The following is a 17609-nucleotide window of genomic DNA, read 5'->3' on the forward strand; positions in this document are numbered from 1 at the left end:
TCTGGTTAGTCCAGTTGTTGATATATGCAAAAGCCGCACCTTTTGTCTATATGCAATTATTCGACCAAACTTTGTTTCACAGATTGCGCATTTCGTACGCTTTGCAATCTCATTGAACGGTGTTTTTTTTTGAGTTGTCTGTCCAAGAACTAAGTAGTAAATGTATCTCTCTACCTATACTGAGCTCCAAGTAAACTCTCGAGTACAATATCTGCAGCAGACCATTGAAATGACCTTATAATAGTTTCTATCAACTGTTTCAATGTTTGGTTAAAATGTTAAAAGTTAACTTGGTTTTGTGTATTTATTAAATTGCTATTTTGATGTTTGCTATTGCAATTGAAATTGAATTGTTGAAGAAGAGACATGGAGCTAGACATCACATAGCTTGACTTTTACACAACAGTACTTGAAGGTACTTTTCTACAGTCTATAACAATCTTGTTGCTCAAACAAGGGTATAAACCAAATGAAGAAGTAATAATTGCAGAGCAATATATAGACCTCTCTAAACTCCTTCATAAAAAGTTAACTTTGTGTTAGTTTGTACACTTCCTCTTCCTCCTTTTAAACCCCCATTGTTCTCTCTGGTTCTTCTTATATACTTCTATCATCATTAAAAGTGTGTATACATTGTGTATTGTGTGTATGTGAGTATTTCCCATCAACAAAAACAAAAACCTGACTTTTGTTTTTTCTGCTTCGTCTTTTTTTTAAATGACTTTTCTTTCGACACTAAATAAATCCATCAATTTTAAACCACAACTCTAGTTCTTTCGTTACAGACACACATCATCACATCACCCCCATCCACCTCATATTCATTGTAACCAATTGTGTCACCAACAACTTATTTCAATTTAAAACACACACACACATACACAAGCATCATCACCTAGTTGGAAATTAACAGTTGTCAATCACTCAATTAATCACTTCCTCCAAGATAATAAAAAAAAGCAACAGTAGAAAATGTCTCACTCAGTTTACCAAACTTCAGGTAAACCATTGTCCAAAGAGGCATTGTATCACCAAAGATTGAAGCAAGGTGTCTTTCAATCTCCTAGTGGAACCATTGTTGGAGTAAACAGCAATGCTTCAGATACTGCTGCCTTGTTAGCTGCTTCATCTGATTTGACGGTCAAGCCATCATATGAACGTACAGTTGCACCTGAAGCACAAACAGCTGCTTTAGTTGCTAAACCACACGAAGTTAACATCTGGAAGAGACACAAGGAAGATGCTGATGCCGCTGATGCCGCCTTATCAAGCCACTCAAAGTCAGACTCCTTGACTAGTCAATCAAGCCAACAGCCAAACACTATTGTCAGAGTCGGTATTCCTTCAGCATTGAATAAGAGCTCTATTTACAAGGTTGCCCAGGAAAAATCTACTAGTACCATGACTTCAAGAATTGACCCCATTAGAGACGTTTCAAGATCCGGTATTCAGTCCAAATATGGCGCACAATCTTTGAATATTGGCAAGATTAATCAAGTAGCAACAAAAAAGTCTGGCAGTACATTAAATTCGAGATTCAATCCTGAATTGGATTACAGATCTGGTTTGAAAAAGGACAAGCCAACAGAGTATTTGAACCAAGAAGAAGAAGATTTGGCTGCTTCAGGTGCAAATGCTTCTTTGTACCACACCCCTTCAGTTCCTGATTATGCTTCTCAAACTAGGTCAAGCACTTTTAAAGCTCACGAAATTGTCAATTCCACGTTGTTAGCAGCCGCTGCTGCCAAGGCCAATGATCGTTTGAGCACTTTGAATGCCAACACTCCACAAACATTAAAGGCACAAGCTCAATTATACGCTAATGCTTTAGCTGTTGCACAAAAGAATAGCGACGAAAGAGCTAAAAACAGAGTTGCTGGTGTTATCAACTTAGGTGGTGGCTTAACAATCACCCAGGCCGAATTGAACCAATTGGCATCTACTTATGTTCAGCCAGTTATTGATGACATCGAGCAAAAAGCTGATTCAAAGAGGGAAATTGAGTTGTCCAAAAAGCAGAGAAAGTTGGAATTGAAAGCAGCTCATGAAAAGGCTAAACAAGAGGAGCAAGCAGCCAAGGCTAAGGAAAAACAAGATATTGAAAATGCCAAACGCGAAAGAATTGCTGCTAATGAAAAGTCAAAGAAGTCTGAAGATGAGAAATTGAAAGAGCATGAAAAGACTAGAAATGAAGAAGTTGATGGTAAACAAAAGGAGTATGAAGAAGTGGAGAAAACACATGCCGAAGAGAAAGAACAGCTTCTTGCCGAGAAGAAGGAAAAACAAGATGAAATTGATGCTGAAGAAGCTGCCAAGAATGAAGAAAGACAGAAGGAGTTGGACGATTTGCAAGCAGAAAAGGATGAGGTAGCCCAACCTTTGTTGGATGAATTGGAGGAGGAAAACAGCAAATTGAAGGAAATCACTGATGAAAGAGATGGGTTGTCTGAAGAGGTTAATGGAATCGAAGAGCAAAAGAATGAACGTGAACAAGAAGTTGAAGACTTAAACAACGAACTCGAAGAGACTCAATTAGCTATTGATAAGTTGGTTGAAGAGTTGCGTCAAGCTTCAGAAAAACATGATACCACTGATAAGGAATTGGCTGATCTCAAAACTAAGGAGACCCAAGCCAAGGAAGAACATGCAACCGAGACCTCGAGATTGGATGGTGAAATTGCTGATTTGCAAAAGGAAAAGGAAGACAAGACTGAAGAAAAGGCCAATAAAAAGAAGGATATTTTGGGTGCTATTGATGAAAAAGTCAAGTTTGAAAAGAGGCTTAACGATGAGTTACCTCCACATTTGAAACGTGATATTGACGAGGATAAACTTAGAGATACTGGCTCATTGTTTGCTGAAGATGAGAAGCCAAAGCCCAAAGCAGTAACTTCAGAAGCTAAAGAAACTAAACCAGTAGGATCTGAGGTTAAAGAGTCCAAACCTGCAGAATCATCAAAACCATCAACTAGCAAAGCCACCGATGGTGAAATCAAATCAGTTCCTTTAATTGCAGTTGCTGACAAGGCCGATACTGCTAAGGCTACTGAATCAGAAAAGCCAAAGAAGGAAGCTACTACTGCGGCTGCTACTGCTACTGCTACTGTTGCTGCAGCTGCTCCAAAGACTGAAAAGAAGGATACAGCAAAGAAAGAGCCAGCAACTACTGCTAGTAAAGCTGGTACCTCAAGTACTACAAAGCCTGCAGCAAAGAAGCCAACATCTGATTCAACGCCTGCTAAGAAAGAAAAGAGTTCATTTTCAAGAAGATTGAGCAATTTCTTCAAGGATCAATCTAAGATACCTGCACCTGCTAAATCTACCTCGACAAAGTCCACTCCAGCTAAGTCCACCCCAGCTAAGTCCACTCCAGCTAAGTCCACTACTGATAAGTCCACTACTGCCTCCAAAGATGAGACCAAACCCAAAACTACAACCACTGAGCCAAAACCCGCTAGCACCACTACTGCCCCAACAACCAAGCAACCAGCAGCTAAAGATGCAGAAAAGGAAGCCAAGTCATTAGATCCAAAGCCAAAGCGTGCCAACACTGCCGAGACTAAAGATTCAGAAGATGGGGATTATGGTGATTACGACGATGTAGATGATGAACTTTCATTGAATAAGAAACAAAACCAAGGTGGAGTATTCAAAGAAGAGCTTTTGTAAAGGAGGCAAGAAATGAAATTGGAAGTGAAATTCAAAACCAAAGTCGAAGTCAAAGTCGTTTGTTGTTTTAATGTTGCAAAACTTTAGTTAATTAATTAAATAATTCATTTGAATTTTGTTATGTTTTTTTCAGAAGAGTTGTTGTTTGTAACTTTGTAATTTTGTTGTTTGTTTGTTTGTTTGTTTGTTTGTTTGTTTTATATAATCATACGTATTAATCGAAATACTTAGCATATATATGTAATGGAAGAGGATGGTGTGTAGTAAAGTTCGTTGGTGATGAGAGATGACTGATGAAGAAGAAACGAAAAAAAATAAAAAATATAAAAATAACGAAGCTCAAAATAAAAATTCAAACTAACAAGGCATTGAAACCGCTTTTACGTCGTGTGCAATTATGACAGACTTACTCCATAAACTAAATTTCAAAATAGCAGATGCATCACCCGAATACAAAACAAGACGCAAATACCAAATGGTTCGATTCTTTACATTTTCTGCCTTGTCAATATTCACATTACGATTAATCCACAAACAAACAATTGTTCGGCAATACATCCCCACCTTGTTCCAACAAAACCATCAGCCACCTACATCATACAACTTCACCACTGACGCCGCCGTCGCTGTCGGAGCAGGCACGTTGGCATGTGGATCAATCCTGGGGATGATTATAACGGGTACGGCATGGATTTTGGATGTCAGTAATTTCAAGGAATTTGGGTATAGGATGAAGGGTTTGATGGGTGGATACGAGAAGGAGAAGGCGTTGAGTGAGATGGAGGTTGATGAGGAGACGAGGATGTTGCAGGATGGATTGAATGATTTGCTTGATGGGAAATACGATGAGAATACTAGTGAGATGAAATGAGAACATTAGATTAGATAGAGGTTGGTATGGAATGCGTTGTTGTAAATAGTTGGAATCTGTTTGTAGAGTACTGGTAGTGGTGTTGATGTAAATATAGATAGACAGTTTATTGTTGACTGATTGTGGTTGTCCCATTACCGAGGATGTAGCGCTACCGTCCATATTTTGCATTCCTCCGTGCCAACGATACTTTTCTACTACAATCTTGTGAAGCAATATACAGCCTCGGGGTAAGTCCAGTCTGCCTTAATAGTAGAAATTCAGTTCGCTACACTCTTCTAGAGACCAACCACCTGTGTAAATGCTGTATGGTTTAATAATACCCTTCTGGAGATACTGTGAAATCAATAGTAAAGAACAAAGTGACCACCTAGTTTTATCAAACTTTAGACTATTCTATCTGATTTGACATTCCCATTAGTGTTTATTATTATATGAAAGCTATAGATTAATCATCACAAGATAATAAGCCTTTAGTCAACAAATATATACCACTTTTTTGATGGCAAAAAAATAAAAATATCCCCTGCGGTTAAAGTGTAAAAAATTCCCCCACATAAAAACTAAAAAGCAATCAGTGAGTGTTGTGTTTTATATCCGCACCGTAAAAGACAAAAAATCATTCGACACAAGTTTTATCAAAGATAGAGTAACATACACTCTCTCTACTTTCTTTTCTTTCCATTTCATTTCACTTTCTTATAAAAAACTTTACTAGTGCTATTCCAAGGCTATTGATATATCTATATCCCCCCAGGCTGAAATAGAGAACCCCTTGTTTTTATTTCTATTTTTTCCTTATCAAAATTTGAATAATTTCACGTGCAGAATACACCTTTAAGAATGGCTAGATATTCCAAATCAAACAAACCAAAAGGGTTAAAGCAGCAGGTTGTGTTACCAACTTATCAACTAGACTCAAACTTGGTTTTACTCCCAGGTATCATTTACAACGTTACATTTTCCCGTTTCAAAGCTGCTGCGTTATTGTACAGATTCAAAAATGTTGTGTCACGAGTTTCCATTATCAACAATTTGTTAGCAGAATACAACTTTGATGTCAACGACAACAACAAAACCACAAACAGTGCTGCGGATGGTGACTCACCTAACCCAAGTGTTATTTCACAGGATGCAGTTGATGGTATTTCCCAATTTTACACTTTGGAAAGTTCCATCAATGAAGGCAAGGAGGATGAATCTTCAGGGCCTATTAACGACTTTGATTGGTTGACGTTGGCTATATCGCCCAATTTAGACAAGATATTGGAATCCAGAAACAAAGATGTCGACAATTACGCCAAAGTTGTGACGGTAGTTCGGGTTGTTGGCATTGTTGATGATTCAACAAATATAAAGTTGACTTTGCAAGCTCTCACCCGGGGAGTTAAAGTTGCGGAACCTCGTACCAAAACACGTCCGAATGAGGCTAATGTTACTGTTGATTGGAGCACGGAAGTCTCGGATATAAATAATAGGTTCAAGACATTGAGATCAAACTACAAGAAGCTATTCAATTCGATTGAAAAGTTTCTCATAATGTATCGTGAAGCTTTGAAAAATAATGCAAGCATGGGAAGCAACAATCTCTCGTTGACCAAGGACAATTTGAATGATGACAAGAAGCAAGGGGATAAGGATCCGATTAAACAAGATTTGTTAACATTGAATCCCTTGGCTACTGCTTTGTATATGCAGTTGGCGGGCTCGAAGGACTTTAGCAAAGCATTCCTGAGCTTACAGAGATTGTATTCCCAGATTCGCACCACTTCTTCTTCATCTGAGGATGCAAAAGTTGATGCCCAGACGTATTTGAGGTTAATCGATTTAACGTCGGCGATTTTACCATTCCCCAATTATGAAAAGTTGAAGATGTTGAACAGGTACAAAATAGACGACAGATCAGATGCAATCAATGAAATGATTTTGTTGTTGAATGATGTTTTTGAAGCGTTGAAGCAAAACAACTCATTTGCCAATAACTGGTTCCATAATGAGGCATCGAACGTTCAACGTGCAACTGTTGTATCCAACCAGCTCAAGTCAATTCGAGTGTTGCTAGAAGGAATGAGCAAAAGAAATAGAGCGGCTCAAAAACAATCGCAATCAAATCAACAATCGAGACCTCCTAATGCTCCCAACTCTAGACAGTCTCGAGCAAATGGAGGGCCAAGTAATGGTGGCGATGATTTTGAAGAAGGCGATGATGATGAAGACGAGTTGCGAGCAATTACTGATTTCATCAAGAATAAATTGCCAACAATCACCTCTTTATCACCCGACTCCAAGAGGCTAATCTTTAAAGACTTTAAAAGAATCAAATCAGCAGCAAATTCTCCAGGAGGTGGTGGAAATGCAGATTTCCATGTCATTCGAAACTATTTGGAAATTGTGATGGATATACCATGGGATAAGTATGTTAGTAAATTTAAAACCAACAGGGAAATCGATTTGAAAGCTGCCAAGGCTCAATTAGACAAAGACCATTACGGTTTGGAGCATGTCAAGAGAAGACTTATCCAATATTTGGTGGTGTTGAAATTGTTGGGTATCAATGCTGCCAAGACTATTGATGGGGAAAAGGGCAAGGTGCCTGAAAAGAATGTCAATAATCAAAAGGACTCCACTACGAGTGAGCAAAATGGTATCCTTATTGCCAATGGAGATGAGACGTACCGTGCAAAACAAAAGGCACAAGACCAAGTTGACAAGTCGATGGAAGACTCTAGACATGAAGAGGGTGCTCTCGAGGCAATTAGAGTTACCAAAAGTAACAAGTCGCCCATCATTGCTCTTGCAGGACCACCAGGAATTGGAAAAACTTCTATTGCTAAATCCATTGCCACTTCCTTGGGAAGAAATTTCCAAAGGTTGTCATTGGGAGGTATTAAAGACGAGAGTGAAATTAGAGGCCACAGAAGAACTTATGTTGGTGCAATGCCAGGTCTCATTATCCAAGCTTTGCGTAAAGCGGGCTGTATGAATCCGGTTATCTTGTTGGATGAAATCGATAAGGTCGTTGGTGGCAATTCAGGTGCGACAAAGTATAATGGTGATCCATCGGCGGCACTATTGGAAGTGTTGGATCCCGAGCAAAACAGCACATTTATTGACCATTATTTGGGATTCCCCGTTGATTTATCACAAGTCATTTTCATCTGTACTGCTAATGATCCGTATAATATGACAAGACCACTTTTGGATAGATTGGAATTGATTGAAATGGGCGCTTACGACTATAATGAAAAGATGATTATTGGACAAAGATACCTCTTACCAAGACAAGTGAAGCGCAATGGGTTCCCCGTATCGAGCGAACGCAAAGTTGAAGAGTTTGTTAATATTGACAAGGCAGCATTGAAGAAGATCATTATTGATTATACAAGAGAAGCAGGTGTAAGAAACTTTGAGAGGAAATTGGGTACTTTATGCCGATTTAAAGCGGTTGAATATTGCGAGCAGTTGAATGATGCACCAAAACGTTACAATCCTCATATTGATGAGAACGATTTGTCAATCTATCTTGGTGTTCCATTTGCTAGTGGTGATTTCACTGCTAATGAAAGTACATCCATTGGTAACTCGAGAATTGGAGTTGTCAATGGCTTATCATACAACTCTGAAGGTTCGGGTTCTGTTTTAGTCTTTGAAAGTATTGGATTTGATAGACGAACCGGCAATGATGGCAATGCGTCATCTGGTTCAGGTGCTACATTACACATGACGGGTCGATTAGGTGAAGTGTTGATGGAAAGTGGTAAAATTGGATTAACGTTCATCAAGCTGATGATTTACAAGAGTTTACTCAAGTATGAAGAAGAACCAGGGAAGCAAAATACATCGGCATTACTCAACAAATTCAACAATTTGGACATTCACATGCATGTGCCCATGGGAGGAATCCCCAAAGATGGACCATCAGCAGGTGTTACAATGGCATTGCTGTTTTTATCAGTCTTGTTGGATAAGCCAGTACCTACTGATATTGCCATGACGGGGGAAATCACATTACGCGGATTAGTTTTACCTATTGGAGGAGTTAAAGAAAAATTACTTGGTGCTCATTTAAGTCATGGAATTAAACGTATGATTGTGCCTAGAGAAAATCGTAAGGATTTAATTGAAGAATATTCAAAGAGTATATTGGAAGAAAAACAACATGGGAAAACCAATGGATCATCGAAACAACAACACGCTGGTGGTGGTGATGGTAACGATGATTTGAATTTCCTTAATGAGTTGTTGAAAGACAATGAGGAGGTCGATTTCAAGATGGACAATAGTGAACAATTTTATTTGAAAAAGTATGGTATTCAATTGAATTATGCTCGAGAATTTTACGATGTTGTTAAAATCGTTTGGAATGAAGATGATATTCTTTTGAAAGAGGAGTCTAATCAAAAAAGACTACTTGAATATCGTATTTGATTTATATGTATATAAAAGAAGATAATAAATGTTGACATTGTAATTGTACTTCTCTACATCAAACTCTGGCTATCGTCTTCTTTTACCTCCTCCTCCTCCTCCTCCTCCTCCGTTACCTTCATCAGAACCAATGGCTCTCTTTTTACCTTCCTTGGCAAAATATTCCTTCTTGCGTTCTTTTTCCTTCTCTTTTCTCATTTCTTCACTCTTGACAATTTTCTTCAACTTTTCCTTGAACTTTTCATCTTTTTTACTCCTTCGTTTGACATCCTTTTCTTTACGAATAGTGGCAATCTTTTGCATCAAATCGCGCGCTTTCTTTTCCTCGCCACCCAATACAACAGCCCGCTTATTCATATAGGTTTGTTTCTTTTGTGGCTTCATTTGATGGATTTGCGACTTGAATGGTAAATCAGTTTGGATCGATTTAGGTACGCGCAATGGATTAAATCTTCGTTCAACTCGTTCAATTTTCTTGTATTGCGAATCATCTTGTAATGGAGTGGCAATTTCATTATCAGCACGAACTTGTCCCGTTAATCTCATACCTTTCCATTCAGAATGATGGTTCAACAAAAGGGAGGTGACTGGATTGTAGAATTTCTTAATCTTGATGGGATACCAAGTCTTGAGGAAAATCGTATCGGACATCAATATCTTGTCTTCAAAAGTCGCTCTGAAATACCCATCGGGTTTAGATAATGCTCGTTTAATCTCTCCTCGAATACCACTAACGGTTCTAATTTGCGCTCCTTCGAATTTAGCAACTTCCAAACCATTAGAAAACATGTCCTTGATGAAAGCCGTGTTGCGGTATATTTTGTATGGATGACCCACCAACTTCAATTTCTTGACAATTTCAACCGACGAATTGACATCTTCAACGATTCCCGTTGCTGCTACTCGAAATGCTCCCGTAGTTGATTTACTGTCAACAATGTTGAACCCGACAAACGTTGTATTGGGAGCAACTAATGGCCCATAAAAGGATGCAAAACAATAAGCATGTTCCGGAGTATATTTCAACATTCTATTCCTAGTTCTCGAATCAGACGTGGTGTATATGGGCAATGTTTGGAATCGACGCCAACCTAAAGATAAAATCAATGGATCTTGCGATTTCAAAATCTTCTTGTGCCATCTATGCCTTCTGATTCTCGAGTTCATGATACCGAATCTCATTTCAGTAGCCAATAACCCTCCAAGAACCAAGGGGTATTCTGGGGTGAAATTCTCAACAAACTCGCACGGCAATGAATTAAATACAATCTTGACATAGGACCCAGCACGGTACCCTTCAATCTTGATACGTTGTTGTTGATCCATTTCTTCATATTGGGCCTTGTTGATTTCCAATTGTTTAGCCATTTTGTTCTTTTGAAATTCATACCACGTCTCAGCTTCGGTGTCACCTTCCGGATCATCAGCACCAAATTCACGATCCTCTTCTTCTTCAAACTGGGTTTTTAATTTGGCCTTTTTGGCAGCATTGAGTTGACGTTTTTGTTCAACTGTTAGATTCTCGTCCTTATCAAGGGCATCATCTTCTCCCTCGGCTTCTTCTTCAGCGTCAAAATCAGCGAAGTCATCACCTTCATCTTCGTCGTCGTCATCGTCATTGTCGTCATAGCCATTGTCACCATCGTTAGCCCTTGCTTTACCGTTCGAAGCTTTTTGGGTACCTTCTTCATCTTCCAAATCTTCAAAGTCACCGTACAATTCTTCATCTTCATCACCACTACCTGCTTCACCATTCTTTTCCTCGTCTTCATCGTCATCATTCAACTTTGGTGCAGTCAATAATCTCTTCTTCAAAATAGAATATCCATTCTCATACTCCACATCGCTATCGTCATTTGAGGACGTAAATCTTTTCTTTAATTCTTCCACTGGAGGAAATTTTGGCTTTGAGTTATCCAAATCATCACTCAGTTGCTTTACATCCTTCTTTTTAAAGAAATTTCCATCATCATCGTCATCCTGTTCAATGTCTTCTTCTTCTTCGTCTTCATCGTCGTCGTCAGCTTCACCCATCCACCTCTTTATGGCATCGGCAGGATCAATATTTGTCATGTAAATCAATTTGTTGATGTCCCATTTCCTCTTACTCGATCCTTTCAATCTTGATGCTGCTGATCTGTAGGAATCTTCCTCTTCATCAGATGAAAGTGCCGAATCTTCAACGTACTCCAATTCTTTATCATTGTATTTGTCGCTATTGAAATCAACCTCAACCAATCGAGGCTCTCTTTCACTGTTATATTCTTCTTCTTCTTCATCATCAGACTTAGCATTGTCAAATTCATCATCCTCAGAAATCGATTTTCCATACACTCTTGCTTTCCTCATTGACGTCCTACCTGTATCCACAACAGTCTCCTCGTCATCTTCATCGTCCACGTCAGATAAAAGCCCATGCGCTTCATCTTCTCCACTACCATCACTATCTTGTGATACTTCATTTCTCAATGCACTTGAATTTGAAAACAATTGCAATCCCGGGCCTTCTTCAAATCGTTCCGACATGGTTTTAGCAACATCTTGTAAATTCGTAACCATGCTTTCGCCTTCTCCTCTAACTTCACCATCTTCAGCATTAGCATTAAAACTTTCCTTATCACCAACATCAATATAGACTGCATCCTTATCAACAAGAACCCCGCCGACATCGGACATTGGCGCATATATGATCTTTTGCTTATCTTCCAATCTTTTTCTTCTCCTAGTTGTTGTTTTGGCTAATGGTTCACCCAGTTCAGCTGCCGCCTTGATTCTTTCTCTCTCCAATTCTTCCAAGCGTTGTTCAAAATAAGGCGTGGGACAAGGATCAGGTAATTTCTCCACTGACGATACGGTATAATCACCAACACCAGCAATATGAATATTGGCATCTTTATAGGATAATGGAGTACCATGAAGATATCCATAAACAGCCACTTTTCGATCGCATTTCGGGTTTTCGGCAATCAATTGTGGATGAGTTAAATCAGTAATTCGATCACCTAGCAAGTAAGGATGCTCGTTTCTCCATTTCAAAGGTCTGAACTTCATAACCGATATGAATCTACTCAAATTTAAAATCTCTCGATCAGGATAACGACCATTGATGACTCCTGAAAGGTAGAATAACTTGGCACCTTGATAAACTTCAGTCCAGAACCGGTGTTTCAATCTCTTTTTCGATGTTCTTAACGTTGATTGAGATTTGAAAAGATCTAAATGAGTGGCTACTCCTAGTACTCTAGGCATACCGTGGTGTTGAGCAATATTTAGAAACTCCATAGTTTCCATTTCCAATCCATAGTTCCCGTCAATTAAAAGAAGTACTAAATCAGCAATCTTGGCCACATCAATCATTGAATTCAAGTCGTTATTCACCTCAATAAAAGTTAATCGTCTTCGTTTCCCACTAACCACAGTAATGGGACCTTTGATTTCCGTCAAGGTGGTTTTAGTCAATCGTCTAATTAATGATTTAATCAATGTAGATTTCCCAGTACCCGGTGGTCCAACAACGGCAACTATAACTGGTGGTGGATCATCGTCTGGGGTCCTATCAACCATGGGCACATGTAGTTTACGTTCATTGACATCATGCGATCTTCTTGCCATCCGTTCCAACTTTCGAGGTGCTGCTACTGCAAATGCCTTTTTGTTCTGACCATTTTGATGTAGTTTCTTTTTGGCTCCTGTTTTCTTGGTGGCCCCTCTATGGGCCTTATTGGATTGTTGATCCATAGTACAGGAGAATAAACGTCAGTTCAGTAGTTGTTGAAATAAAAGAAAGGTGTGATAGGAGAGTGACTTTACTTCTTTGAAGATTTTTTTGTCTGTGGTAAAAGTCCTCCTCATCGCTGCTACTTTTTTTCTATTCCACCTTTTTTGTGTCACATTTATCACCTCCAAGTTTTTGCAACATTACAAAAAAAATATAAATTAAAATCAATCAACCATTACCAGTCTACTTTATCATGCAAAATGAACCATATTTCAGACTATATTAAGCTAATACTATTACTACTACTCCTACTAATCTTCCCGCACCCTGTACAGGGACTCTGGCTCTTTAATCATCACAAAATATGTAATCCAGCATCGTCACCAAACACACCGTCAATGCCATTCACAGGATTCAAAATCGTACGCCAATATAAAATATCCGGGTACGCTCCCCCCATATCCATGCACTTTCTCACTATAGCTCATTGTAGCCGTGGAAAAGTTGATTATAAAAAAGTGTTGCGGACTCAAACTAGTAACTTTGTTGACTGGGAGGTGCCCTTTTGTTTATTGAAACCAAAACTAAGTGAGCAAGTAGTGGGGATGAATCAAATGCTGATACAGAAGCATAATAGAGATATTAATATGATAACCAACAAGGCATGCTCCAGCAATAATTCATGTTCATTCTCAATGAGGAATTGCGCCTGTTCAAATGTAACGCAACTTGAATCCAATAGTATTACTGAATCATCCTCCTTGAACAATGTATTACACACAATCAAGTATAAAACCAGCAAGATCAAACAGTTGTTACGCAAGAAATTTGATTTAACTATGGAGAAATTAACAAATGGTAATTGGGTTGAATATAGCGGTAAGAATAAAAACATCAAATTTGAACTGCAACAACGTCTGCAACAACACCGGACATCTATGGCAGGCGAGTACAATAAATTCGATGGTGGTAACCAACAACTGCAACAACTGCAACTGCTATCAACTATATCCCTTCACACCGCATTAACTCAAGAAATCAATAATTTAATCTGTTACAAAATGGCACGCCGTAAAAAATACGCTAAACGCAAAATATCCTTCTTCATGCCGCATACATTTGTCGGTGGTTTGTATGAATGTTTGATACCACTAGATCAAAAACATCAAATTCTCGAGTCCTTTTTAAACGAAAGCAGCATCAATAACCTCGGGAGTCCCTCCTCCCCTTCAGCTTCACCATTTTTCATGGTGCTGCAGAACTTCCAAATCAAATGTGATCCCCATTTATCACGGCCGCTAGCACCACTAATCGCCGAAGATTCCACTAAACAATGGTTCGAGAACAAGTTGCACCACGTGTTGAATCCCAAGTTGATCCAGACTATACCTTACTTAACAACGGTACCACCGTCATCATTATCTACGGCAAACATGTTATTTCCTTCATTCAATCTCCTCCGATTCACACCATGGCAACAACAAGAATCATCCCCTGACATGAACCTCCATTCATGGGCCAGCAAGATTGAAGTGAACGAGGAGTATAATTACGACGATGTTGATTTACACGTGGTGAGCAAAATGGTGGCGTACCTGGCCAATCTCCTCAATCAATTGATTGCGCCCTTGGATTTTAATTGGTTGGTGAAGAGTTACAATCGAGCCAATGTAAATGAACGCGATCCTGCATCTGACAGTGCATCATCATCTCCTCTTGAGTATGGTGGTGAGGAGATAATGTTGGGCAATGATGATTCAAATGGGGAAGTTGTCAAGACAGCTGAAGCCAAAGGTGCCAGTGATGGTTTATCATGGGATCAAAAAGTTAGTTTTTGGTTGGCAACTTTAAATGAAAACTACATTAATCGGATCTTGCTAAAAATCGAAGACAAATGGGACAAACTCAACCTTGATTAAAGCTTCTTCGCAGAGACCAGCTAATGCACAGGACTAAACAAGAGTGACTAAAACATATCCTTTACAAGTAGGAACTACGCCTTTTTCTAAAAATCTTAAAATCTTAAAAATCCTTTTTGTACATATATATAAAGAAAACAGGTTATTAAAAACGAAACCTCTTCCTTTATCTTTGCTTTTGTCTAAAGCGTTGAAAAATCTAGTAATACAATAAACAGAAATGTTTTTTGGGTGGCTTAAATCGCAACCCTTTGAGTAAATAATGGACTATCCCATATTCCATCAACAGGATGACGCTTTCCTTCTTCACCCTCGAATCAAAAAAAATAAAGCCATCGAACGTATTCTATGCCATCTGATCTTCTCTCTAAAGAATATTCATGGTATTGGTAGGATTTGATCTGACCAAATTAGAAGTTGTGCTTCCAGTACGTGCATGTCCATTGGCATCCTCATCAGCACCATATTGAGGAGTTGGTCTGTCGAGTTGTTGTTGGTGAGTATTTGTTGTTGAATTTAGCTTCTCGTTTGAAGCATCTTCGTCCTCGTCGTCGTAATGATCATAGTGTAATGTATCACTAATTCTGGTCATGTTACCTTCATCACTGCTACCACTGTTATGCTTGTTTGCGGTGCCCTTTCTCTTTGACAATCTCCTAGCAAATTTATTCTTCCATTCACCAAAAGTTGATGTTGCTCCACCTCCACCTCCAGACCCACCTGTTGCGCCTGTCTTGTCTGTGGTGCCTACCGGTCCTTCAGAGTAAACCGACTCGGATTCAATTATATCATCACTGTTGTTAAACCTGTTATTGTTTGGTCTAATATGATCAGGTGTGGAAGAAGATGCCTCCTCGTCTCTAGATACATCATTCAACTTGTACATCTGTGATTCCCAATCAGCAGAATGATCTTGAGCAGCAATACCCAATGCGGCCAATTCATTGCCTCCAACATTACCATTCTTTTCATCAAGATAAGCTGCTTGACGACCATTCTTGTTCTTGATTGACGACTTTCTTTGGAATGAAAAACGATCATCCTTGGCAGGAGCAAATCTAGCATCGGGGTTCTTACTCATGACTGAAAACAACGAAAGAGCAATAATGAAAATCAACAACACAAACGAAAATGCTGCATTGAGAATGAAAAACACCCATCCCATAATTGAAGCAACTTGTGCTGGTTGGCCAAAAATGTCGGAAAAGAACAAAAACAAAAATGAATTAATGGTGGTAACAATCGCAATCATATAATTCAAAATATTGGTGGGCTTGTTTAAAAATGGTGAAAGCCAAAACAATACAATCGTGTATGCCAAGTCAGCAAGGAAAATAGGCCAAACGGAAACTTTACCACCAACGGACTCTTGACAAAAGGCAATAAATACCCCCTTGAATACATTGTATCCGAGTAAAACAATTCCAAACCAGTATAAATCAGCATGAAACATTGTATAACAGAACCCGTACTTCTCCAACGTCTTTTGTTCACCATATAATAAAGCAGCAGGGTTATTAAACTTGCGACGCGATAATTGTCCAATGCGTAATACATTGTAAAAACTCCAACCAAATACAATAAGCATCAAAAGGAGAAACAATACTGCCAATACAACAACAGCACCAGAATCAACTCTAGTAAACTCCCATAATGAAAAAATCGTCAATTGAGTTGATCCAATCCAAATATATCTCAATAGCGAACCTTTAACCACACTTCCGAAACTACCTCTAAACATGGAAAAGCTGCGAGGATTGAGTTTGCCAGTTCTAGTTAATAAAATGACAATGGATTTGGAAAATACCAATAAAGCCACGAGTAAATATCCAATCAACACAAACCAGGTGTATCCAGTAGGAACAATGGAAGTTGTTTCAATGTGACTGTTATAACCAATTCTTCTAATACCACGTAAAACAATTAAATAGGTATTTGAATGTAATGAATAATCCAATCCTCGTTTGGCGAAATCAACCACTTTTTTACCCAAGTAGAAAGACTCATAGTCTAACGAACGTTTACTCTTTTGCACCAAGATTTGTTCTGTTTCTCCAATAAAATAAGTGGTGGGCGTACCACCAGTCAGTTGAACATACCATCTGAAAATCTGTTGCATAAATTTGATGCGAATCAATCCCATTGACCAAGCAAGATTTTCGGCCCATGAACTAGCAATTGGTGGCACTCTTTCAACTGCTTGCATAGACACCACAACAACACTTTGAAAGTAAAGGAAAAGCGAAACGGCATTAGCAGCAATATGCGATGCGGCATTGGAATTTCCAAATGTTGACAACATGGCGGCAATCAAAAGACCTAAACCGGCAACGACAGCAGTGGCCCATTTAACACCAGTTTGACTAACTGTTTTACCATTGGTGAAACTTGCCTGAAGACATGATACTACGTCACCACTAGACTGATCACGAACAACAACTTTAACCACGGCATCTATATCAGGCACCTGGTAAGCAATACCGGGTATTTCCTTGGTATATGTTGAACTAATATATTGGATTGAATCAACTTTAATTTGTCCTGGATAAAGAGGACAAAATTGTTTCCAACCAATATCACATAAATTGACATCCTTCTCGATAATTAAAAACCCATAAGCATAAACTTGGACATGAGCAAGTACTTTACCACTGATTTCGGTATTTAAATCCAAAGTATATCGTAAAGACCGGTCATCAGGGTCAAAAGTGACATTGAAAGTTTGTGGTGAGATTTGCGAATTATCCATACATGTGACTAATGAAGATGCCGATAATTTTCTTCTAGCATAGGCAGGAGTTATGAATAGACACAACAAGGATGTGAGTAAAATCAGAAACTGTTTATATAGCATTGAGATCTTATGGCAGTGTGTGGGTGTGTGTGTAATATGTTTATTCTCTTGGCTCTTCCCTTAAAAATAATCTGTCAGGGGGTTAAAGCTAAAATTTTTTTTTTAAAAAAAAAAGATTATAATTGTGGATGTTTGTCTAGCGAGTGTAGG

The 17609-nt window shown here is 38.7% G+C and overlaps 6 protein-coding genes across 6 annotated transcripts; 4 read left to right on the forward strand and 2 right to left on the reverse strand. All coding sequences in view use genetic code 12, as the record gives it.

The window, feature by feature from the left end:
• Positions 1–972: 972 nt before the first annotated feature.
• On the forward strand, positions 973–3669 carry CANMA_003299 (uncharacterized protein; the record flags this gene model as incomplete). Its single annotated transcript, XM_051815462.1, has 1 exon — positions 973–3669. One exon carries the CDS (start codon positions 973–975, stop codon positions 3667–3669), a length of 2697 nt encoding a protein of 898 aa, XP_051671037.1.
• A 397-nt stretch (positions 3670–4066) lies between these two features.
• Positions 4067–4540, forward strand: CANMA_003300 (uncharacterized protein; the record flags this gene model as incomplete). The annotated part of the gene is made up of 1 exon (XM_051815463.1): positions 4067–4540. The coding sequence occupies one exon, from the start codon at positions 4067–4069 to the stop codon at positions 4538–4540; it is 474 nt and encodes a 157-aa protein (XP_051671038.1).
• Positions 4541–5383: 843 nt separating this feature from the next.
• On the forward strand, positions 5384–8968 carry CANMA_003301 (uncharacterized protein; the record flags this gene model as incomplete). Its single annotated transcript, XM_051815464.1, has 1 exon — positions 5384–8968. The coding sequence occupies one exon, from the start codon at positions 5384–5386 to the stop codon at positions 8966–8968; it is 3585 nt and encodes a 1194-aa protein (XP_051671039.1).
• Positions 8969–9037: 69 nt separating this feature from the next.
• BMS1 (GTPase) lies at positions 9038–12706 on the reverse strand (the record flags this gene model as incomplete). The annotated part of the gene is made up of 1 exon (XM_051815465.1): positions 9038–12706. One exon carries the CDS (start codon positions 12704–12706, stop codon positions 9038–9040), a length of 3669 nt encoding a protein of 1222 aa, XP_051671040.1.
• Positions 12707–13084: 378 nt separating this feature from the next.
• On the forward strand, positions 13085–14605 carry CANMA_003303 (uncharacterized protein; the record flags this gene model as incomplete). The annotated part of the gene is made up of 1 exon (XM_051815466.1): positions 13085–14605. The coding sequence occupies one exon, from the start codon at positions 13085–13087 to the stop codon at positions 14603–14605; it is 1521 nt and encodes a 506-aa protein (XP_051671041.1).
• A 367-nt stretch (positions 14606–14972) lies between these two features.
• On the reverse strand, positions 14973–17459 carry FLC1 (putative flavin adenine dinucleotide transporter; the record flags this gene model as incomplete). The annotated part of the gene is made up of 1 exon (XM_051815467.1): positions 14973–17459. One exon carries the CDS (start codon positions 17457–17459, stop codon positions 14973–14975), a length of 2487 nt encoding a protein of 828 aa, XP_051671042.1.
• Between the last annotated feature and the right edge of the window lie 150 nt (positions 17460–17609).

Source organism: Candida margitis (genome assembly GCF_024628925.1).
Source record: "Candida margitis strain CBS 14175 chromosome Unknown scaffold16, whole genome shotgun sequence".
In the NCBI taxonomy this organism is placed as follows: domain Eukaryota; kingdom Fungi; phylum Ascomycota; class Pichiomycetes; order Serinales; family Debaryomycetaceae; genus Lodderomyces; species Lodderomyces margitis.